This window comes from Apodemus sylvaticus, chromosome 3 (genome assembly GCF_947179515.1).
Source record: "Apodemus sylvaticus chromosome 3, mApoSyl1.1, whole genome shotgun sequence".
Taxonomy (NCBI): domain Eukaryota; kingdom Metazoa; phylum Chordata; class Mammalia; order Rodentia; family Muridae; genus Apodemus; species Apodemus sylvaticus.
The window spans coordinates 157,385,181-157,410,344 of NC_067474.1; the positions used below are offsets into that span (position 1 = coordinate 157,385,181).

The 25,164-nt window shown below is 39.8% G+C and overlaps 1 protein-coding gene across 1 annotated transcript; it reads right to left on the bottom strand.

Moving 5' to 3' along the window:
• Positions 1–3,215: 3,215 nt before the first annotated feature.
• On the bottom strand, positions 3,216–25,164 carry LOC127680397 (oogenesin-1-like). Its single transcript, XM_052175864.1, has 6 exons — positions 25,150–25,164; positions 10,238–10,297; positions 7,531–7,543; positions 5,502–5,796; positions 4,377–4,961; positions 3,216–3,789 (listed from the first exon to the last, which is right to left on the bottom strand). The coding sequence occupies exons 1-6, from the start codon at positions 25,162–25,164 to the stop codon at positions 3,216–3,218; spliced, it is 1,542 nt and encodes a 513-aa protein (XP_052031824.1).

Here is a 25,164-nt window from a genome sequence, read left to right on the forward strand (position 1 = left end):
CAACTCCTCAAAAGAAAGACATAGACTAAGAAAGAAAAAAAAACTCAGTCTGGCATGTTGGCTTTAAACTGTCATTCTACTAGGAAGAAGGCTAATGTAGGAGGATTGCTGCAAATTGGTCTTTGAAATCAATCTGAGCCACAGAAAATGACCATTTCTCAAAGATAAATATAAGTATTAACTAACTAAATAAAAGTGTTGGGTAGTGTTTTAATAAATAGGCTCTTGATGTTCAAGCAAGTCTCAGGTAAACAAAATATATTATTTGGTAGGACTCAGGTGTCCAACCAGATGACAGGTTTTGGCTTGGTGGTAGATATGGAAGAGAGAATTATGAGGGACCGGTGTCTCGCTGCTTCAGAATCAGAGAAGTCCCTGTCAGTAGAGAAGATGAGACCTACTGCATGGTGCTGCATTTAGCTTGTTATTATAAGCCCTCACTGCCTCTAAATCACTTTTCTCCACTGGGATACTCCATCTAATCAAGAATCATTAGACAGGAGATGACACAGAAGTGCTCGAATTCAGAATCTATTAAGAAGAACTGGTTGAAGACACTGGTTTTGATTGTAAATGCAGTGTTTTGTATTTTTATAGTTCTTATTGTTGTCATTTGCGAATAGGCCTCACTAACGTAGCTCTGACTAGAACCCACTTGTTAGATCAGGCTGTTCCCAAACACATTGAAATCTCCCTGCTTCTTCCTGCAGAGTAATGGGACTAATGGCAAATGCCTGTAAGACAGTTTCAAATACATCTCATCAACTTCCATTATTTTTTGGTTTTCTTTTTTGACAGAAATTTTTATTTGTATTCATGTTATACCTAAACACCTATTTGTGCTTTGTAATTGAAAATACCTCCCTTTACTTGAATGCATGTATAAAGAACTACCAATCTAATTTTTAAAGTATTTCACATTACTTCTCAAAAATCTCTTTAAAAAAGCAGCAAAATCTTACAAAAATCCCATGTACATTATTTATAGTCTTTAACACAGTGTGATGTGCATGAACTCTTAGAACAAGCCTCATTCATTAAACCTTCACCATTCTCCCTCTCTGTTCCACCTTCCAACAAAAATCTGTGTTCACATTGGTTGCTTTTTTCCCAAACTGATGTTGTCTGGATTAATGTCATTGTCTCCATTGCTGGAATGCACTTTGTGAAAGCAAAAATCTTCATGCTATGCTGAGAGTCCAGAGCCTATTCAGTGAATCATTCCCAACTGCTGAATCTTATTTATTTAGTCATGTATTAGTAAACTGAGTGAGAGGTTATGTGTGTACATTGTTTTGGGGGAAGATGGATTTTTGGTTTTGTTTTGTTAATACATGGTCTTGATCTGCAGATTAATTTGAAACTTTAAGTCTCAACAATTCTCCTGCCTCAATGATGGTACTGTAGCCAGCCTGACGACGACAAACATGGCCCTGGCAGGGTGTGTCCTTGTCCCTCATCCCTGTGTTTTGCTGAAAACCATTAGATTACACTTCAAAAGGTAGCCCCTAAATCCATGCGTTTTTTTGAACCCTTCCTCCTCTTGAGGCTCACTATCAAGGCCCATCTTTAAAGTCCAGCAATCAAAGACTCCCTTTGGTTTACCTAATTATCAAGCTGAATTAAATACCTCAAGGTGCTTCACATGGGGCTTGCACTTTTAGCTTTGTAACATGCCTTCTGCCTATAGGCTAGGTATTATTCTCTATCTAGAAGGAGTCCTTTGTACCTGCCCTGCCCCCAAAGACAGTCCTTTACACTCTCCCTTGTCCCATCCTCTTCACCCTGGTCTTCTAGCTCCTGTCTTGTCTCATATCACTTTCCCTTGTCCCTTCCTCTTCACCCTGGTCTTCTAGCTCTAGGTCTTGTCTCATATCACTTTCCTTTGTCCCTTTGAGACACATAGATCTCTTTTGTGCTTAGAACTTGGTTTTAGGGCATCTTGGGCTGACTCTGAGGATCCTTACATAATGATTCATTCCTGACTTTCAACCAGAAAAATCTTCTGTCCTCTATAAGCATCCTTCCATAAAACTTATGGTTTAAAATTGTCTTGGGATAGTCACAGCATCTCATGAAGAACATACTGGTAAATTTTTCAAAAGAAAGTAGCTTGGTATGGAGGTGTACATATTTATTCTCAGCACTCCATAGCCCCTAGAGAAGAAGATAAGATGCATAATGAGCCAGTGACACAGAGCCCCATGGCAATAGATCCAGATACAGGGGCCAACAATGATGTTAAAGATAAGAATTGAAGAGCAGACTGTGGTAATTTCCATACAGAATATCCTCTTCTCTGCAAACTACTGTGAATCACCTCAATATCTTAAGATGCACTACACATGAATCTTGGGAGTCTCCTGCGAGGAACTGTCAGAGAGAGCCCGGTGATGGTTGTAGGACTATATCTCTGAAGTTCTTATTAGTCAACATATAAACTGTTCTTTAAGTATAAATAATTAGGTGGCTTAAGGTCACTTCATGTCATTCTTGTTTTGATATCATAGCTTTGAGTTATGTTGCAAATATTATCTTCTAGCAAAGGATAAATACAGAGACATAGTACCTGATATGTGCCTGCCTTGTTATTTACTTGGTCCTCATTAACTGCTAAAGAGACGTATCCCCTCATCTCATGTTTCTCCACATCTGACTCAGTAATTGTGAACTGAATGTACTATATATTAATTTCTTTCTCAAACATTGAGCTCAATGGGAAATCATGTTCTTTGGGTCCCATTAATGACACGTGTTCCTGGGATGAAATGAACTTCACAAATCTAACATTGACATATAATTATGGTGATGAGGAATGAAGAAAACAGACACAGGTATAGAAATGCTGGAAAATATTAGGCTTTGTGCTCTGATAGGGACATACTAGCACCCCAGAAAGTCAAAACATTTATTGTATACAGTCAACAGTGTGTGTGTGTGTGTGTGTGTGTGTGTGTGTGTGGTGTCAATCTCATAAAATGGTACCTCTATTGTAACGCACTCAAACTACAATAATCCTAGAGGAGAAGAGAATGCATGATACTTTCTGCACATGCAACATCCATTCATTAGCTCAGAAGATGATCTTGGCTTCTCAATGTGTCTCAGTCCTTTAGGTGATTGACATTTCCATGCTCCACTCAGCAGTGTCCATTCGCTTAGGAGTTCATCAATACTCAATACTAAGCTTCCATTTCTCTGTTTCACAATCAATCTTACATGCTTTCTGCATCAAAGTAAAATTTTTTCTCAAGATCATAAATGTAGGACCCACCACATTTAAAGCATGGGGTTGTTTCAAAGATGACCTCCTTGGGCTGTCTTTTGGCCCTGAGTATATCCAGGAGCTCAGGACAAAGATTTTTGAATCTATTTGATAGTATTATACCACTCTCATCATAGCACTCCAGAGGGGCAGGGTACCATTCAAAGGTCAGCTCACTCAACTGGGCTGTGTGCTGTAGAATTTGTTTCAGGATAGGAAGAGAGACATTATTATCATATAAATTAACCTCTCTGAGCTGAGAACATTGGCTTAAGGCAGGCATCAGGACACTGAAATGAGAGTCTTCTAAACAACATGATTCCAAATCCAGGGTTTCCAGAGTATCTCTAACTCTCTCAAGGAGAAATCCAAGAGGTTCAAGGAATAAATCACATAAATAGCTAGTATTAAACTGCAGATGTTTGAGCTCCAAAATATTCAGACAATAGGGCAGAAAATCCAAGTCTGACTGTGAGAGTTCACAGTCAGTGATGCAAAGATTCTTCAAAGGCTTCTTCAGGCACCTGGGTAGAGAACAAATGATTGCTTTTTGGCAAAGGTTGAAGATATGATTGGCATCTAAGCAGATGACACTTCTCCCAAACTCATACTGATTATATATTGAGGTCAACCCCGGGACACAGCCTTCTGTTGTTTACTGACACAACTCACAAGATTAAAGACTGAGGTCTGTAGGTATCACCATAGGCACAATTCAGGGCATTGTTGGAGACCACACCAGTGGATATATCAGGTCAACATGGTACAGGTAGGGAGAACTATTTGTCTCAAACAAAATTTAACAACTACTAATTTTGTTCCTCCAAAGGCCATGATCCTGTCTTTACCTTGAAATCCAGTGCTGCATATTTCTCATCTACTCAATCTGTTTCTCAACTTAAAACCTTTCACACATTAGCAATAAGAAGCATACTTATGCATAGTCATTCATATCTTAGCACAGAGGTCATCTGCTCTTATATGCTATGTCTCTAATAGTGCTAAGTTTATGGTGGCCAGAAAATCAAGGACTCCCCGGTTTAAAAAACAAAAAGAAAAGAAAAGAGATCTGTTTTCTCTGGTCTACTTGACCCTCTCAATCCTTCCTTACCTGAGGTATTCTTTCAGGTTGACCTTTGTAAAGGAGATTGCATGTAAATAGAGATTCTGGAGACAGTGGAGTGTGGGATGTTGAGAAATCAATCTGAATATTTTCTCCTCATCAAGCTTTACAGAATCACCCATGAAGAAGGGGCCTGTGATGTGGTTTAGAATGAGTGTGGAAAGACTGTTCATCTGTATCAAGTAGGAAATAAGAAAAGCCAAGTCTTCTATGCAGCTATTTCTTAGGACAAGTGTCTGTATATAGCCTGCATGTACATTTTTGAAGATTTCTATGAATGTGGTTTTGGTTAAGCCATGAATGTTCAGCTCTCTACAGCACAGATGAATGGAATCTTTTCTCTGCTGAGCCCACTGAAACAAGTATGTGGTAGATTCATCAAGTCTGCTCTCCATGAGACTGAGTTCACATGCCACCTTCAATTCTTTCTTCATTTCACCGTCAGGACTCTTCTCCATTGGCTGATTCTGTGTCATGAACTCTGAAAAGCCTTCACCTTCAGGGCATCCGTCCTCTAACTCCGACAAGTCATGATTTTTATCAAACAAATTGAGCTCTCTGAGTTTGCACCCACTGTGGGAGAAAAGAATGTGATTCTTAGAAGATAAAGAAAAACACATCTTTCACATTATGCATGGATTCTCTTCACATCTCATACTTCAGCTCTTTCTTCCAAAACTTTGCCTTTTCCTGTGCCTATAATTAAATCCTAAGTGTCACATACTCAGTAAATGCATAGCATTTTTTTTTTTTACAAGAGGAGTATTTTTTAGCCATGTCTTACTTCCCCTTCATTCCAGGCTACTTATTCCCAACTTCATTCCAGTTGTACCTTTGAGGAATGAAAGAAAGGCCTATTCCTCACTTGTTATGTCTACTCTTTTCTGTCTTCTACATTAGCAATTATTTTCAGAGATAGCTGAGACTAAGGTAACACTTCTACATCCCTCTAATCCTCCACACCCAGGGAAAAGCAGACCTGAATATGGGGTGAAGAAAAAAATTGAAGACCAGAAGCCTCTAATTCATGGTTGGACAAATATTCTCTGTCCCTAAATTACTCATTCTCAGCCCTCAGAAAACCTTCCTCCAACCCCAGTTGATCTTGCCTACCTGGAGGGATCCTTTTTTGCAAGCAGTATATCTAATCCCTCAAGTATAGCCTTCAAATCCTCCAGGTTGCATTCATTTATCATTCCTAAACAAAGGTGTGGGAAGGGCCACCGAGATACAATGGCCTTTAAGATCTTTGTATGTCCATGATTGAATGCCTCCTCAAACATTAGTGGGAACAGCACATTAGGCAGGTACATGAGCGCAGAAATGGCCAATGTCTCATCCTTCAGTAGGCTCTGAATTGACAGCTTCTGGAGGGTGTGTGGGGAGTAAAAATACATTGTGTCTTCTTCTGAAGATGCAGAAAATAGATCCTAGGGATGTGGATAAAAAATTATCATTAATGACAAGAAACTTGGGAAGCATGTCTACCCACACAAGGAAGAGTCAGGACTAGATGACGATGAGTTTAGCTATTTGAGCACCCTCAGTTTTCTTTTCTTTTTTTTTTTTTTCAGATAAGGGTCTTTATAGAACTACCTGTATTGTTTGTTGGCTGTCCTGAAACTTGCTTTATAGACCACACTGGTCTAGACATCAATGAGATTTGCCTGCCTGTGCCTCCATATCGCTGAGATTCCATATGTGTTCCACCAGTGCTTAGCCTGTGCCACTATAGCATATATAATCAAGACCTGCTTGATCTGGCCTGTGCAGATTCTGCTGCCAGAATTCTCTCTGGCAGTGTGAAGCTTCTTCAAAGTATCCTAGTTCCCAAAGGCCACATCTAATTGCAGCAAGGGTGAATACATCCCACTGAGAAGGGATGGCCAGGAACTCTGAAGGCTCAGGAAGTTGTTTGATGATGAATAAACTGTGCTTCACTTTCAAGCCCTTCAAAGAGCCAGGTGGTGGTGGCACACACCTTTAATTCCAGCACTTGGGAGAAAAAGGCAGGCAGATTTCTGAGTTCGAGGCCAGCCTGGTCTACATAGTAAGTTCCATGACAGCCAGGGCTACACGGAGAAACTCTGTCTTGAAAAAACAAAAAAAAGGTCTTCAAAGAAAGCAAAGAAAACAGTTCCCCAACTTCCACAGTCTCTGTTTAGGTACACTTCATGGAATAACTCACAACATATTTGAAAGTCCTCTCACAAATTATTGACATTAATCTTTGATTATCACCCATACTGGCCTTTTGGAGAGGGAGTTGAAAAGGCTCCAAGCTTGACTTCTGCAAGCTACAGAGCTAAAGAGAGTAGGAAAAAACACTAAAGTCAGTAAACCTTCAGTAGTCATTGACACAGTCTGTAACTCTTTACAAACCATGCAGAAAGTAGACACTATGAGATGGAGATTATAATTTACATGGTAAATACAGGAGTCTCACTAGCTCAATGTCATAACTGGTTACTTCTATAGCACCAGAACAGTGAGGCTGAGACCTGAAAATACTAATGGAATACCAAAACAAGTAAAAAAAAAAAAGAGGGGGAATTTTAATTTCAAGTGATATTCAGATTTTTCTTTAAAACATGTATTAAAAAGAATCAGGATACTTTCTGAAAGTTTGAACACATCCTGGGTTCTGTGAAAAGAATATACCATGTAACAATGAGCATATGGGAATACCTTGTTTGTTTATTGTTTTTTCGTTTTACTTCTTAGAGACATGGTCTTATCCATGACTGTTTTGAAACTTTCTATATAAATTTGACTGGCTGGCCTTTACTTCAGTCTCTGCTCCATACTTTGTCTCATTTATTGCTCCTGTGAGTATTTTGCTCCCTTTCTCAGAGGAACCAAAGCACCCCTACTTCATTCTTCCTTCTTCTTGGGCTTCCTGTGGTCTGTGAATTGTAACTTGTTTATTTTGAGCTTTTGGGCTAACATCCACTTGTAACTGAGTGAATATACTCTGTGTATTCTTTGTGATTGGGTTACCTTTTTCAGGATGATACTTTCTAGTTCCATCCATTTGCCTAAGAATTTCATGAATTCATTGTTTTTAATAGCTGAATAGTACTCCATTGTGTATATATACCAGTTTCTGTATCCATTTCTCTGTTGGACATCTGTGTTCTACCTAGGGATTCATCCTATAAACAGTCACCAAACCCTGACACTATTATGAACGACAAGATGCGCATACAAAAATGAGCATGTCATGGTTGTCTCAGAAGGGGCCTGGCCAGAGGCTTACACATACAGAGGCAGATGCTATCAGTCAACCATTGGATTGAGTGTGGGGTCCCCAAATGAGTTGGAGGTGGCCCAGAAGAGCTGAAGGGGTTTACAGCCCCACGGGAAGAACAAGGATGTTGGCCACCCAGATGACCCAAGTCTCCCAGAGACTAAACCATCAACACATGGTTCCAGCCAAAAATGTGGCAGAGGAATGCCCTGTTGGGTATCAGTGGGAGGAGTACAGTGGGAGGAGTAGTCCTTAGTCGTGTGAAGGCTCAATAGATGCCCCAACAAAGGGAAATTGAGTGGGGAGTGTGTGTGGAGTGTGGGGTGTGGGGGTGGGGGAGAGTGTGAGTGAGTCAGGTGGTGGCATTGAGGTAGCGTGTGTAAGAAGGGGTTGGAGGTTTTCAGGGAAGGGGGACACTGGGGTTTCACATTTGAAATGTACATGAAGATTATATTCAATAAAAATAAATAAATAAATAAATTTGGCTGGCATCAAACTTAAGACACCATCTAACCTCTGCCTTCCTGTTGTACTCAGGGGAGTGTATGGGAGGAGAGGAGTAAAGAAAGCTGTGATTGAGATATAAGGTATATTAGATACACACACACACACATACACACACACAGACAGACACACAAACACACACACATGCATATATATGCAGCCATCTTCTTAGAAGTTTGAAGACATCCCGAGTTCCTCAAAAATAAGAGAGGAACTCTTCAATGTATCACTGAAGAGATGCAAATACCATTTGGTTTTTGGTATTTTGTATTTGCTTGTTTTGCCTTATTTGTTTAGTCATGTATCTTTTTTTAAACTATTGAATATGAGTACACTGTCCCTGTCTTCAGACACACTCAAAGAGGGCATCAGATCCCATTAAGATGATTGTGAGCCACCATATAGTTATTGGGAATTAAATAGAGTACCTCTGGAAGGATACTCAGTGTTCTGAGCCACCTCTCCAGCCCCTTGTTTTGTCATTTTTAAAGACACTTATAATACCTAGCTGTTTGACACTCACAGCCTCCCTCTGCCCTCCTATTGCTGAGCTTAAAAGCACACCAAAGAATTCCAGTTTAAAAGTGACACAAAGATCAGTTGTAAAGGGACTCATAGCAGCTCAGAGTGATTAGAATTCAAGCTCACGTGGTGGCGCACACCTGTAATCCCAGTACTATGGGAGGAAGAAGCAGGTGGATTTCTGAGTTCGAGGCCAGCCTGGTCTACAGAGTGAGTTCTAGGACAACTAGGGCTGTACAGAGAAACCCTGTCTCCAAAAAACCAAATCCAAAAAACTAAAAACTAAAACTAAAAAAAAAAAAAAGAAGAAGAAGAATTCAAGCTCACCCTGACATTTTTTTGGTGAGACTGTCTCAAAAGACAAAAACAAATCTATATAAATCAAAAATATCCCACAGAACTCACTATGGCCCAATTAATAATTGGATGTAATTGAGAACACAATTGGATATTCTGCTTACACAGCCCTGAGGTGGTCTAAGTAGGAGAATCTCTGTTTTAGGCCTGCTGATCTTTTTTTTTTTTTAAATTCGCATTTGAACCATAACCCCTTCCCATAGTTTTTCATTAAATCCTTCCTTCCCCTTGCCTTCAAGAAGTTAGTTCCCTTCTGTAGGGCTTTAAGTCTCTCTACATTTAGTCACTTCTTCTCTCATTGAAGCCAGAGCAGTCATTCCTCTGTTATACTAAAGTGTCTGTGGTTTGTACCAGCCTGTATTTGCTGCCTGGTTCGTTAATTCAGCCTCTGGGAGCTCTTGGTTGTCCAGGTTAGTTGAGACTAGTGGTGTTCATATGGGGTCACCCTCCCCTTCAGCTTCTTCAATACTTGCCTTAATTTAACCAGAGTAAAATATTATATGGCCAAGAATCACTTAAAGAAATATACAAAGTCCTTGGTCATCAGGTAAAAGCAAATCAAGATGACTTTGAGATTCTAACTTACAACTTTCAGAAAGGTTAAGATCAAAAACTCAGGTGACTGCCTATGCTGGTGAATATATGGAGAAAGAAAACACTACTCCATTGCTGTGGGATTGCAAACTGGTGAAACCACTCTGGAAATCAATGTGGTGGTTCCTCAGAAAATGGAAACATTTCTACCTGATGAGCAAGCTATACCAGTCCTGGGCATATACTCAAAAGATGCCCCATCATACTGTAAGACACATGCTCCACTATGTTCAAAGCTGCCTAATTTGTAAATACCAGAAGCTGGAAACAACCCAGATAGCCCTCAACCCAAGAATGGATACAGAAAATGTGATTCATTTACACAATGGAATACTATTCAGCTATTAAAAACCAGGACATCATGAATTTTGCATGTAAATGGATGGTACTAGAAAATATCATCCTGATTCAAAATAACATGCATGGTATATACTAATTGGTAAGTAGATATTAGCCAAAAAGTACAGAATACCTATGTTATAGGCCAGGAAATCTTATCTAGAAGAACTTATCTCAAAAAAGAAGAAATATGTAATACTGTATATAACCAAAATTTCAAGTGATGACAAGGCTAGACTAGCTTGCATGGGATGAGGTATCTTTATGGAACTGAAGGACTTACTTGATCTGGACACTGGTAACAAAACACCATATTCAGGCAGGGGAAGGCTGTGACTCCAAGCTCCAAGAAACTGAGAGTTTCTCCGCCTGCTTTCACTTATTGTATATGTTTCAGCTGAACCCTCCCTTTGTAGCCACACCCTCCCAGCCAAAGTCAGCTTCTGATTCAATAATTGAGTCTCCATCCACCTGCTCATTTTCAGATTTGAACAGTGTTGCTAAATTGGATCTGTACACAGGAGGAATCTTAGACCAGATCCATAGTCAAGAATTTATTTATTGAAGCCAAGTGATTGTGCCTGATGCCTTTGCTCACATCACTTGTAAAGCAGAGAGAGGGGATCTCTGAGTTCAAGACTGTGATGGTTTGTATGTGCATGGCCTAGGGAGTGGCACTGTTGGGAGTGTGGCCTTGTTGGAGTAGGTGTAGCATTGTGGCTGTGGACATTAATTCCCTTTCCCTGGGTGCCTGGGAGCCCCTAGTCTGATTGCAGTCTCTGGAGTTCAAGGCTGATCTTGGGTGCTCTGTTCATCATCAGCTGTGGCAGCTTGAGAAGGCTGAGGTGGGAGGATGCCAACCAGATGAGTTTAAAGTCAGCTTTAGCTACAGAGTAAGCTTGAGGAGGGTCCAGCTAATGGATATAATTTCTTCTAATCTTAATGTACATCCAAACCAAAATAAAGAAAGGTGGCTACCAGAAAAAAAGCTGCCCTCAGTTTCCCAGAAGAAAAGGGTGATAGAGAAAGGAGAATCCAGTCTCTGCATTGTATCTGGTACATTCTTTAGGACTGTGGTTCCAGACCCCCCCCCCCCTCTCTCTCTCTCTCTCTCTCTCTCTCTCTCTCTCTGTGTGTGTCTCTCTCTCTCTCTGTCTCTGTCTCTGTCTCTCTCTCTCTCTCTCTCTCTCTCTCTCTCTCTTAGTCTGTATCTGTCTGTCTCTCCCCATCACCCCTGCAGTGCTTAAATTAAACGCATGTGTGAGATGGCAGGTGGATACTGTCTTAAAACAAACCAACAAAAGAAATAATCAAACTTTCATGGAATGCCATGAAGTTTGTTTCTAAGACAAAAAAAATTAATTTGTTTATCTGTGGGAACTTGCAAACCTTTGCACAAATGTTAGACAGAGAGAGAGAGAGAGAGAGAGGGAGAGTGAGAAAGAAAGAAAGAAAGAAAGAAAGAGAGAGAGAGAGAGAGAGAGAGAGAGAGAACCTTTGTTCATACAAAAATACAAAAGACCTGTTTCAGGAATTGAATAGCAAGGAGCAGGGACTCCTTGATTCCCCCAAAGCAAGCCACGTGTCAATTCTTTTCCAACTAGGCAATCAAACAGGACTGTGAGTTCTATTCCCAGCTGATATCAAAAAGTCACTGAGTGAGTTGTAATAAACTCCAAGCCCACTTTCTGTTTTCCTGTGATTCATCTCCCTAATGTGCCCTCTTAAGAGAGTAAGCTGTGTGTCCATGCAATGCACACATGTGATGGTCTCTTTCTTTGTGACTGAAAACTTATTTCTAACAACTGGAAATGCATTGCAGGCTTCATCTCTAAGACAATTTAGGTTTTGGGCTTATTGTTTTTGTCAGGGTCTGCTTTCCTCTACCTCTAGAGAGCTTGAGTTAAAGATACACAATGCTGTGCCCACCTTCAGGGTCAATTTCTTTGGAAATAGCATTTATATGCTCATTCTGAAGGAATTCCCCTACCACACAGCTAAACTCCAGCAGGAGATTCTGAACTTGTACTCTACCCACTTGAGGTTGCAATGATGACTTGTGTTAAGGCATTCTATAGCAGGCTCCCTGCATTTTCTTGAATTCTAGGATATATTAAAGATGCAATAGCATCCCTGCAGGTAAATACAATCTTCATCTTATTTGACTCTTTAGAGAACTCAGTCTATATCTTGGGATGAGACACTGCTTTTAAGCATAACTTGGCAGATGCATGGACAAAAATATCTATCTCTGTCTATGAGTTCAGAATATATAATTTTACTCTACTCTTAATATAACCACCCATCTCACACAGCACCCACGAGAAAGGACATGAGGAAACCACCACTCACTTGTTACATGACTCTCCTGAGAATTGTTACTTTGGAACTCACTGTTCTCACTTTACCCTTCTGGGAAATACTGTTTCATAGATCTCAAGGTACCCCCAAATTTATGCATCCATCTCCATGAACCACAGAGAAAGTCATCTCCACAGAGAGAAAGTACTGGATCAACCTTCCCTTACTGTGGGTAAGAGCATAATGTTGGGGGAGCAGGGAGCACAGATCTAGGACTGGGATATCAGGGGCACAGGCCTGGAATATCAGGAGCACAGAGTTTTATTCTAGATGACTCCCTGGAAGACAAAGAAATAGATGCTTATCACTAGACTGAGCATCTCATTGGTGCCCATTGGTCTTGCTGTTGGACCCTCACTTCAGAGATAGTAACTCTGAGCATATTTGATGCCCCAAATGTTTAAATGCCTCCATCTCAGGCTCAGCTAGGGGGAAAGGCATGAACTCTCATTCCTGTGCAAGTCTGTAGTGTGTTATTTTTACAGCCCATTTTTTTACTGCATTTTAAAAATTCATTCAATACTTTATTTTCTTTATTAAAATAATTTATATGAGTACATGGCTGTATTTGTGTGCAAGTATGTGCAAGCACTCACAGAAACAAGAAGGGGCATAAGATTCCCTGGAACTGGAGTTAAAGACATTATAGCTGCATAATATGGGTACTGGAACTCCAAGTCAGGTCCTGTGCAAGTACAGAAAGAACTCTTAAACTATTTGATATATGTTAACCTATTTGATATATATTTTTTTGTTTTTGCTTTGAGATTCAGTTTCACTGGGTATCACTGGCTTTCCCAGAACTGATTTTGTAGACCAGGTTCACCTGGCAATCACAGATATCTGCCTGCCTCTGTCTCACAACTCCTACCTTAACACAGGTTCTCTGTGTTCTCAAGAAACTCTTCCCAATAAATTTCACCTAGTGATGTTGGTCTCTTCTTAATCACTGCCAGTTTCTCAGCTCTAGATGACCAGCATCAACTATCCCAGCAAAGCAAAGTTTCACTTTACTGGTTATGGTAGCTAGTTAACCACAGGTGATTCCTCAGCTCCAGCTAACCAGAACCTGAGAATCTCAATTCAAAATAGCAAATAGCCCTGATGGAGTAACTAAATTTCTCTCTAAAATTTCAAACCTGAGAATTTCAACATTCTTATCTTGTCTTTCAAGCTCCTCAAGAACTTTCCATTTAGTTCTCAACACTCGGTGACTTTTCTAACCCCAAATCCCAAAGTCATTACAACCCTAAACATGCACAGGACTATCTCAGCAATATGCTTCTATGCTGGTACCAACTTGTCTTAGGGTTTCTATTGCAGGGAAGAAATTCCATAACCAAAAATTAATGAGGACTCTGTCAGTCTCCCATGTATTGCCAGCTAATTGATTCTAGATATTAACGAGACTTTCTGCTACTCAGAGCATTTTCCAAAGAGTTTTTAAAACCATTAACCAATGGACTTTAAAAGGGAACTAATGATTTATTATAGGTTCCCAGAGAGAAGGTAAAATATTGACTGGATTTTTCTATACAAAACTTCACTAATAACTTAGTTGTGGTTTGTAAGTCTCAATGAACTTGTGGAGCTATGGCAAGTGATGAAAGTTTAGCCAGATCATTACTCCTAATGGACTGAATGGAAACAATCACTGTTGTAACTTCTTACTAGATTTATGACTTGAACTTGTGTAAAACTTGTGATCAACTTTTTAACATATGATCATGTATTCCGAAAGATGCATAAGTGCTAAGAAAAAAAGTCACTACTGAGCTGCAGAGAACGTCTTAGACAAATCAATTTTTGGTTAGATCTGAACAGAAATTTTTAGGACAGAACTGATGATATTTTTTTCAGTCAGGGCACAAGAGAATTTTTTTAAAATATTTTTATTTTCTATATTCTTTGTTTACATTCCAAATGATTTCCCCTTTCCTGGATCCCCCCTCCCCATATGTCCCATAAACCTTCTTCTCTCCATCCCTTCTCCAATCATCTCCCTCCTTTTTCTCTGTCCTTATATTCCCTTCCCATGCTAGATCAATCCTTTCCAGGATCAGGACCCTCTCCATACTTCTTCATGGGAGTCATTTGTTATGCAATTTGTGCCTTGGGTATTCAGGGCTTCTGGGCTAATTAATATCCACTTATCAAAGATTGCATTCCATGTGTATTCTTTTGTGATTGGGTTATCTCATTTAGGATGATATTTTCCAGATCAAACCATTTGCCTAAAAATTTTGTGAATTCATTGTTTCTAATTGCTGAGTAGTATTCCATTGTGTAAATATACCACATTTTCTGTATCCATTCCTCCTTTGAGGAGCATCTGGGTTCTTTCCAGCTTCTGGCTATTATAAATAAGGCTGCTATGAACATAATGGAGCATGTGTCTTTATTGCATGCAGGGGAATCCTTTGGGTATATGCCCAGGAGAGGTATAGCAGGGTCCTCTGGAAGTCTCATATCCAGTTTTCTGAGGAGCCTCCAGACTGATTTCCACAGTGGTTGTACCATCTTGCAGCCCCACCAGCAGTGGAGGAGTGTTCCTCTTTCTCCACATCCTTGCCAACACCTGCTGTCTCCTGAGTTTTTGACCTTAGCCATTCTGACTGGTATAAGGTGAAATTTCAGGGTTGTTTTGATCTGCATTTCCCTAATGACTAATGATGTTGAGCACTTCTTAAGGTGCCTCTCGGCCATCCGAATTTCTTCAGGTGAAAATTCTTTGTTTAGATCTGTACCCCATTTTTTAAATATTTTTATTTTCTAAATTCTTTGTTTACATTCCAAATGATTTCCCCTTTCCCAGATCCCCCCTCCCCATATGTCCCATAAACCTTCTTCTCTCCACCCCTTCTCCAATCACCTCCCTCCTTTTTCTCTGTCCTTATATTCCCTTCCCATGCTAGATCAATCCTTTCCTGGATCAGGACCCTCTCCATACTTCTTCATGGGAGTCATTTGTTATGCAATTCGTGCCTTGGGTATTCAGAGCTTCTGGGCTAATTAATATCCACTTATCAGAGATTGCATTCCATGTGTATTCTTTTGTGATTGGGTTACCTCACTTAGGATGATATTTTCCAGATCAAACCATTTGCCTAAAAATTTTGTGAATTCATTGTTTCTAATTGCTGAGTAGTATTCCACTGTGTAAATATACCACATTTTCTGTATCCATTCCTCCTTTGAGGGGCATCTGGGTTCTTTCCCGCTTCTGGCTATTATAAATAAGACTGCTATGAACATAATGGAGCATGTGTTTTTATTGCATGCTGGGGTATCCTTAGTCATTAGGGAAATGCAGATCAAAACAACCCTGAGATTTCACCTTACACCAGTCGGAATGGCTAAGGTCAAAAACTCAGGAGACAGCAGGTGTTGGTGAGGATGTGGAGAAAGAGGAACACTCCTTCACTGCTGGTGGGGCTGTAAGATGGTAAAACCACTGTGGAAATCAGTCTGGCGGTTCCTCAGAAAACTGGACATGAGACTTCCAGAGGACCCTGCTTTACCTCTCCTGGGCATTTACCCAAAGAGAATATTTTTTAGGACGAACTGAACTCAAAAAGAACTTAGAAGTAAAGGCAAAGCATTGAGTGAAAATGCATTGAGAGTAAGAGAATTATTGTGACATCAGAGCAGGATGAGAGAGCAAGAATAGGATGATGCAGAGCAAACTAACTTATTTTTCATTTGATATATTCTTTATTTACATTTCAAATGATTTCCCCTTTCTGGATTCCCCCCTCCACGAAAGTCCCATAAGCCCTCTTGCCTCCCCCTGTTCCCTAATCAACCCATTCTTGCTTCCCTGTCCTGGTATTCCCCTACATTGCTGCACAGTGCCTTTCCTGGACCAGAGGCCTCTTTTTCCTTCTTCTTGGGCATCATTTGATATATGAATTGTTTCCTGGATATTCCATGCTTCTTGGGGTAATATCCTCTTATCATTGAGTGCATACCATGTGTGTGCTTTTGTGATTGGGTCGTGTCAATCAGAATGACATTCTCCAACTCCACCCATTTGCCTAAGAATTTCATGAATTCATTGTTTTTAATCGCTGAGTAATATTCCATAGTGTACAATTTCTGAATCCATTCTTCCGTTGAGGGGCATCTGGGTTCTATCCAGCTTTTGGCTATTATAAATAGGGCTGCTATGAACATATTTGAGCATGTATCCTTATTACATGCTTGGGAATCCTCTGGGTATATGCCCAGGGGTGGTATAGCTGGGTCATCCAGTATCATGCCCAATCTTATGAGGAATCACCAGACTGACTTCCAGAGTGGCTGCATCAGCTTGCAAACCCACCAGCAGTGAAGTGTTCCTCTTTTTCTACATCCTTGCCAGCACCTGCTGTCTCCTGAGTTTTTGATTTTAGCCATTCTAACTGGTGTGAGGTGAAATCTCAGGGTTGTTTTGATTTGCATTTCCCTGATGACTAAGGATATTGAACATGTCTTTAGATGCTTCTCAGCCATTCGCTATTCATTAGGTGAAAATTCTTTGTTTAGCTCTGTACCCCATTTTTAATAGGGTTATTTGATTTTTCTGGAGTCTACCTTCTTGAGTTCTTTGTATATCTTCGATAAAAGCCCTCTGTCGGATGTAGGGTTGGTTAAGATCTTTTCCCAATTTCTTGTTTGCCATTTTGTATGAATTAAATGGATTTAACAAATATCTACAGAACATTTCATCCTAAACCAAAAGAATATACCTTCTTCTCAGCACCTCATGATACCTTTTCCAAAATTGACCATATAATTGGTCACAAAGCAGACCTCAAGATATATAAGAAGATCAAACTAATTCCATTCCTCCTATCAGATCACTATTTAGTAATGGTGGTCTTCAATAGCAACAAAGACAAAAGAAAGTCAATAAACACATGGAAGTTGAACAATTCCCTACTCTATGATACATTGGTCAAGGAATAAATAAGGAAAGAAATCAAAACGTTCATAGAATTTAATGAAAATGAAGGCATAACATACCCAAATTTATGGGACATAATGAAAACAGTACTAAGAGGAAAACTCATAGCTCTGAGTGCCTCCAAAAATAAGCTGTAGAGAGCATACACTAGCAGCTTAACAGCACACCTGAAAGCTTTTGAATAGAAAGAAGCAAATATACCCAAGAGGAGTAGAAGGCAGGAAATCATCAAACTCAGGGCTGAAATTAACCAGGTTGAAACAAAAAGAACTGTACAAAGAATCAACAAAACCAGGATCTGGTTCTTTGAGAAAATCAACAAGATAGATAAACCTTTAGCCAGACTAACCAGAGGGCACAGAAAGTGTATCCAAATTAAAAAATCAGAAATGAAAAGGGAGAAATAATAATAGAAACTGAGGAAATTAAAAAAATTATCATATCCTACTACACAAGCCTATATTCAACACAACTGGAAAATCTGGATGAAATAGAAAATTTCCTAGACAGATACCAACTAGCAAAGTATAATCAGGATCAGATAGACCATATAAATGTTCCCCTAACTCTGGAAATCAGTCTGGCGGTTCTTCAGAAAACTGGGCACTTCAATTCCAAAAAATCCTGCTATACCACTCCTGGGCATATACCCAGAGGATTCCCCACCATGTAATAAGGGTATATGCTCCACTATGTTCATAGCAGTCCTATTTATAATAGCCAGAAGCTGGAAAGAACCCAGGTGTCCCTCAACAGAAGAATGGATGCAAAAAATGTGGTATATATACACAATGGAGTACTATTCAGCCATTAGAAACAACAAATTCATGAAATTCTTAGGCAAATGGATGGAGATGGAGAACATCATACTAAGCGAGGTAACCCAGTCTCAAAATATCAGTCATGGTATGCACTCACTAATAAGTGGATATTAGCCTGGAAAACTGGAATACCCAAAACATAATCCACACATCAAATGAGGTACAAGAACAGAGGAGTGGCCCCTGGTACTGGAAAGACTCAGTGTAGCAGTATAAGGTAAAACCAGAACAGGGAAGTGGGAAGGGGTGGGTGGGAGAACAGGGGGAGGGAAGGGGGCTTATGTGACTTTCAGGGAGTGGGGGACCAGAAAAGGGGAGATCATTTGAAATGTAAATAAAAAATATATCGAATAAAATAAAAATACATCAGAAAAATAAACAAAGAATATAGAAAATAAAAATTTAAAAGAAAAGAAAACAAAACAAAAAAAGAAACAAAAATGTTCATTGACAGTCTCCCAACCAAAAACAAACAAACAAACAAACAAACAAACAAACAAAAAAACCCAGAGGACCAGATGTTTTTAGTGCAGAATTCTGTCAGACTTTCAGAGAAGAGCTAAGACCAATACTCTTCAAACTATTCCACAAGATAGAAACAAAAGGAACACTACTCAGTCATTCAATGAAGCCACACTTTCACTGACACCAAAACCACACAAAGATCCAACAAAACAGAGAACTTTAGACCAATTTCTCTTATAAATATCGATGCAAAAATACTCAATAAAATTCTTGTTTTGTTTTGGTTTTTTTTGTTTGTTTTTTAAGACCGGGTTTCTCTGTGTAGCCCTGGCTGTCCTGGACTCACTCTGTAGTCCAGGCTGGCCTCGAACTCGGAAATCCACCTGCCTCTGCCTCCCAAGTGCTGGGATTACAGGTGTGCACCACCACCACCCAGATTTTTTCTTTGTTTTGTTTTCTTGGTTTTTTAACAAAATTCTTGCAAACCGAATCCAAGAACACATCAAAATGACCATTCACCATGATCAAGTAGACTTCATCCCAAGGAGGCAGGGATGGTTCAATATACAGAAATCCATCAATGTAATCCACTACATACACAAACTCAAACAAAAAAAAAAAACATGATCATTTCTTTAGGTGCTGAAAAAGCATTTGACAAATCCAGCATCCTTTCATGTTAAAGGTCTTGGAAAGAACAGGAATTCACGGCCCATTCCCAAATATAATAAAAGCAATATACAGCAAAATAGTAACCAACATCAAACTAAAAGGAGAGAAATTTTAAGCAATCCAACTAAAATCAGGGACTAGACAAGGCTGCCCATTCTTTCCATATTTATTCAATATTGTACTTGAAGTTCTACCTAGAGCAATTAGAAAACAAAAGGAGTTCAAATGGATACAAATTGGAAAGGAAGAAGTCAAGTTATCACTATTTGCAAATGATATGATAATATACCAAAGGGACCCAAAAAAACTCCGCCAGAGACCTTCTTCAGCTGATAAACAACTTCAGCAAAGTAGCTGGATATAAAATTAACTCAAGCAAATCAGTAGCATCCAAAGGATACTCAAAGGATAAACAAGCTGAGAAAGAAATTAGGAAAGTGACACCCTTCACAATAGCCACAAACAATATAAAGTGTCTTGGTGTGACTCTAACCAAACAAGTGAAAGATCTGTATGACAAGAACTTCAGGTCTCTGAAGAAGGGAATCGAAGAAGACCTCAGACAATGGAAAACTCTTCCATGCTCTTGGATTGGCAGGATTAATATAGAAAAAAGTCCATCTTACCAAAAGCAAAATACAGATTCAATGCAATCCCCATCAAAATCCCAACTCAATTTTTCATAGAGTTAGAAAGAGCAATTCTCAGATTCATTTGGAATAACTAAAAACCAGGATAGCTAAACCTATTCTCAACAATAAAAGAAATTCTGGATGAATCACTATCCGGGACCTTAAGAAGTACTACAGAGCAATAGTGTTAAAAACTGCATGGTACTGGTACAGAGACAGGCAAGTAGATCAAAGGAATAGAATCGAAGACCCAAAAATGAATCCACACACCTATGGTCATTTGACCTTTGACAAAGGAGCTGAAACTATCCAGTAGAAAAAAGATAGTCTTTTCAACAAATGGTGCTGGTTCCACTAACTGGAGGTCAGCAAGCAGAAGAATGCAAATCGATCCATTCTTTTTCTTTCTTTCTTTCTTTTTTAAATTCGGTATATTTTTTATTTACATTTCAAATGATTTCCCCTTTCCTAGCCCCCCCACTCCCAAAAAGTCCCGTAAGCACCCTGCCCTCCCACCCACCCCCTCCCATTTCCCCGTTCTGGTTTTGTCGAATACTGCTTCATTGAGTCTTTCCAGAACAAGGGGCCACTCTTCCTTTCTTCTTGTACCTCATTTGATGTGTAGATTATGTTTTGGGTAATCCAGGTTTCTAGGTTAATATCCACTTATTAGTGAGTGCATACCATGATTTATCTTTTGAGTCTGGGTTACCTCACTTAGTATGATATTCTCTAGCTCCATCCATTTGCCTAAGAATTTCATGAATTCATTGTTTCTAATGGCTGAATAGTACTCCATTGTGTAGATATACCACATTTTTTGCATCCACTCTTCTGTTGAGGGATACCTGGGTTCTTTCCAGCATCTGGCAATTATAAATAGGGCTGCTATGAACATAGTAGAGCATGTATCCTTATTACATGGTGGGGAATCCTCTGGGTATATGCCCAGGAGTGGTATAGCAGGATCTTCTGGAAGTGAGGTGCCCAGTTTTCGGAGGAACCGCCAGACTGATTTCCAGAGTGGTTGTACCAATTTGCAGCCCCACCAGCAGTGGAGGAGTGTTCCTCTTTCTCCGCACCCTCTCCAACACCTGCTATCTCCGGAATTTTTAATCTTAGCCATTCTGACTGGTGTAAGGTGAAATCTCATGGTTGTTTTGATTTGCATTTCCCTAATGACCAATGAAGTTGAGCATTTTTTAAGATGCTTCTCCACCATCCGATGTTCTTCAGGTGAGAATTCTTTGTTTAACTCTGTACCCCATTTTTTAATAGGGTTGTTTGGTTTTCTGGAGTCTAACTTCTTGAGTTCTTTATAAATATTGGATATCAGCCCTCTATCTGATGTAGGATTGGTGAAGATCTTTTCCCAATTTGTTGGTTGCCGATTTGTCCTCTTGATGGTGTCCTTTGCCTTACAGAAACTTTGTAATTTTATGAGGTCCCATTTGTCAATTCTTGATCTTAGAGCATACGCTATTGGTGTTGTTCTAAGCTCAACTCCAAGTGGATCAAGGACCTCCACATAAAAACAGACACACTGAAACTAATAGAAAAGGAACTGGGGAAGAGCTTTGAGCACATGGGCACAGGGGAAAATTTTCTGAACAGAATACCAATAACTTATGTTCTTAGATCAATATTGACAAATGGGACCTCATAAAATTACAAAGTTTCTGTAAGGCAAAGGACACCATCAAGAGGACAAATCAGCAACCAACAAAGTGGAATAACTTATAAACTATAAGTAACCTAAAAAGCTAAAGAGAGCATCAGGCAGCATGTGGAGGGAAAGAACCAAAAAACAGAAGCTGCAAAGAGAACAGAAGTATCAGGAAGGGTTCTCCTTACTATGGGTCAGAACAGGTCTTTCTTAATACAAGCCTGGATTAGTCTTATTAAAGGAACAAAACTTTCTTTTAACAAATGGGTTTAATTCATTTAGCATTAAAATGATAGAAGCTTTTTCATTCTCTGTCCAGTAAAGTTTGAAACTCATTTTTTTTCATCAAAAATTAGTGAGGTCTTTCTGCTTTGGTGCTTTGTCTGTTCTCCAAATGAATATTCAAGCGTGCGTGCGTGTGTGTGTGACTGTGTGTGTGTGTGTTTAATTGTGAGAATGTATGCAAGAGAGAGGGATATGATTTCAAGGTAGAAGAGCCTAATAAGGCCAAGGTCATTCTGAGCTCATGATGAAATTCAAGAGAAGAATGTGGCTCCCTGATAGAGAATACCAAATCAAGTCTTGTCAGTATAAGAAGAGGACACACACCATCATTGTGGCTGTTTCTGCATGTAACTGTACATTTCTCTCTGCACTTCCAAGCACAAAACCACATCACTGGACAAAATTAAATCAGAAAGAAAAACCCAGTAGGACTGAGTAGGAAACACCTTGAACCATTCCTGTATGTGAACACACCTTGAGTTCAATGAGGTCCACCTCCATATCACAGTCTCTGCCCTATCCACATAGCATCCCTGTGGCCATAATTACTCAGGTAGTTTGTGACCAGGGGGAATCAGAGGCAGGTGGAAACTGGACATACAATTCTTAGGACAGAACTAACATGGGACAATATGTGATATAAGCTCTCATACCCTGTAAAAATTTGTTTTTCCTACATCTGAGACCTAGGCCAAGACTTTTTCTAAATCATTGACACATCTATGACAGTCTAAGTTTGCTGAGATGACAACAGAGGATTTCTACTAGAGTAATAGAAAGACTATGATAAATTATTTTAAAGTCATATAAATGTGAATTCAACAGTGACTGAGAAACAGCTAGCTTACACAGTTTTTTAATGTAACACAGAAATCTTTTGCTCTGTCCCCTAGATAAAGTTCTTTATCGCAAATGTTGTGATCAAAGGTGTGTGCCCCACTGGCTGGCTTACTTTTGGACTTTTTCCCATGTAATTTCTCACAGTATACTTAAGAGCTATCAGCAATTCATTGTGTAGCCTATGCTAGCCTGTACGTCTCAGTAATCCTCCTCCCTCCAGTGTTGGCCCCCAGGAGCCATCTTTCCAAGAATATTTTTGCAGTAGTTTGAACAGTCTCAGGAGTTTCAGAAAAAGGTTTGGGTAAAATCTTTGATTCACACACACACACACACACACACACACACACACACACATTCATGTATTTGTTTATTTTTACTCATTCACTTTATATCCTTCTCACTGCTTCCTACATGCCACAGCATCCCACAGTCCTTTCCCCAGGCCCCATCCCCTTCTTTTCTGAGTCAGCGGGCCTCCACTGGCTATGCCCCAACCCTCGAACCTCAAGTCTCTCAGACTACACACATCCTCTCCCACTAAAGCTGACAAGACAGTCTAAAACATATCCCAGGTACAGGCATCAGCTTTTGGAACATCACCTGCTCCAGTTGTTCCAGACCCCTAAGAAGACCAAGCTGCACATCTGCTACATATGTGGGAGATGCCTAGGCCCAGAGTGTGTGTTCTTTGGTTGGTGGTTCTGTTTCTAAGAGTAGCAAGAGACTGGTTAGTTGTCTCTTCTTCCTGGGGAGTTCCTGTTCCATTTGGGGTCTGCACCCTTCCTCCAATTCTTCCATAAGAATCCCCAAGTTTCATCCATTGCTTTGCTCTGGGTGTCTCCATTTGACTGAGTCAGCTGCTGTGTGGAGCCTCTGAAAGGACAGCATTGCTGGACTCCTGTCTGCAAGCATGGCAGAATATCATTAATACTGTCAGAAACTGGTGCTTATCCTTGGGAATGATCTTAAGTTGGGCTCACTATTGGTTGGCCATTCCCTCAGTCTCTGCTTCATCACATGTCCCTGCATTTCTTGACAGGATAAGATTTGGACCAAAAGTTTTTCCGGGTTTGTTGGTGCCCCTATCACTCCAATAGGGATCCTGCCTAGCTACAGGAGATCACCTCTTCAGGTTTAACTTCCCTAGTGCTGTGAGTCACAACTGAGGTCATATCCATTGATTGTTTGTCACCTCTCTTCTTCAGGTCTCTGTCTCATCCTGGAGATGCCCCTTAAATCCCCACCCCACCCCCAATTCCCCTTATCATCACCTCTCCCACATAGTACTCTCCCTTCCTCTGCCTCTTATGATTGTTTTATTTCCCCTTCTATCCTATCTTGTGCCTTTCTTCTGTTTAGCTTCTTTGCGTCTGTAAACTGTAGAGTGAGTATCCTGCATTTTATGGCTAATATCCACTTATAAGTGAATGCATATCATGTGTGTCCTATTGGGACAGGGGTTTCTTGCTCACGACTATATTCTCAAGATCCATCCATTTGTCTGCAAAATTCATGATGTCTTTGTTTTTCATAGTTGAATAGTATGCCATCCTTTGAATACTATTGCATAGTTTAGATGTGCCACATTTTCTTTATCCATCTTTCAGTTCAGGGATATCTTGGTTTTTTTGTTTTTGTTTTTGAGTTTCCGCCTATTATGAATAAAGCTTCTATGAACATAGTTGAACAATATTTTTGTGATATGGTAGTGCATCTTTTGGTTATATACCCAGGAGTCGTATGGCTCAATCTTGAGGTAGAAATATTCCCAGTTCTCTGAGAAACTGCCAAATTGATTTCCTATGTGGCTGTACAAGTTTGCACTCCCAACAGCATAAGAGAAATGTTCTGCTTCCTTTACATGATGGCCAGCATGTGCTATCACTTGAATTCTGATCATCCCAATCTGATGGGTGTATAATGGAACCTCAGATTAGTTTTGATTTGTATTTCCCTTTGAGTAAGGACATTTGAACACTGAAGCACTTTGAGCATTTAAGTGTTTTACCAACATTCATTATTTGGCTGTTGAACATTTGCTGTTTAGCTTTGTGACACATTTTTTTTAATTAGATTTTTTGGGTTGTTCATGTTTAACTTCTTGAGGTCTTTATAAATTTTAGATGTTAGCATTCTGTCAGGTGTAGGGTCGGTGAAGATACTTTCCCAATCTCTAGACCTCCATTTTGTCTCATTGACAGTATCCTTTGCCTTACAGAAGTTTTGCAGTTTTATCAGGTTTCATTTATAAATTGTTGATCTTAGAACATAAGCCATTGGTGTTCTGCTCAGTAACAGAAATGAGATGGGGATTGCATTGCATCTGTAGATTGAATTTTGTAAGTTGCTTCTTATATTTTTCACTAAGTTAATCCTAGTACATGACTGATGGCTACTGTGACTAAGACTCTTAAGGTTCTTAAGATCCTTTGGTGTCACAGGTCCCCAAATCAAACTCTGACGTCCTGTCCCAGGGAGTGACAGATTAGATTTGTCTACACTCACCATGCTCACCCACAT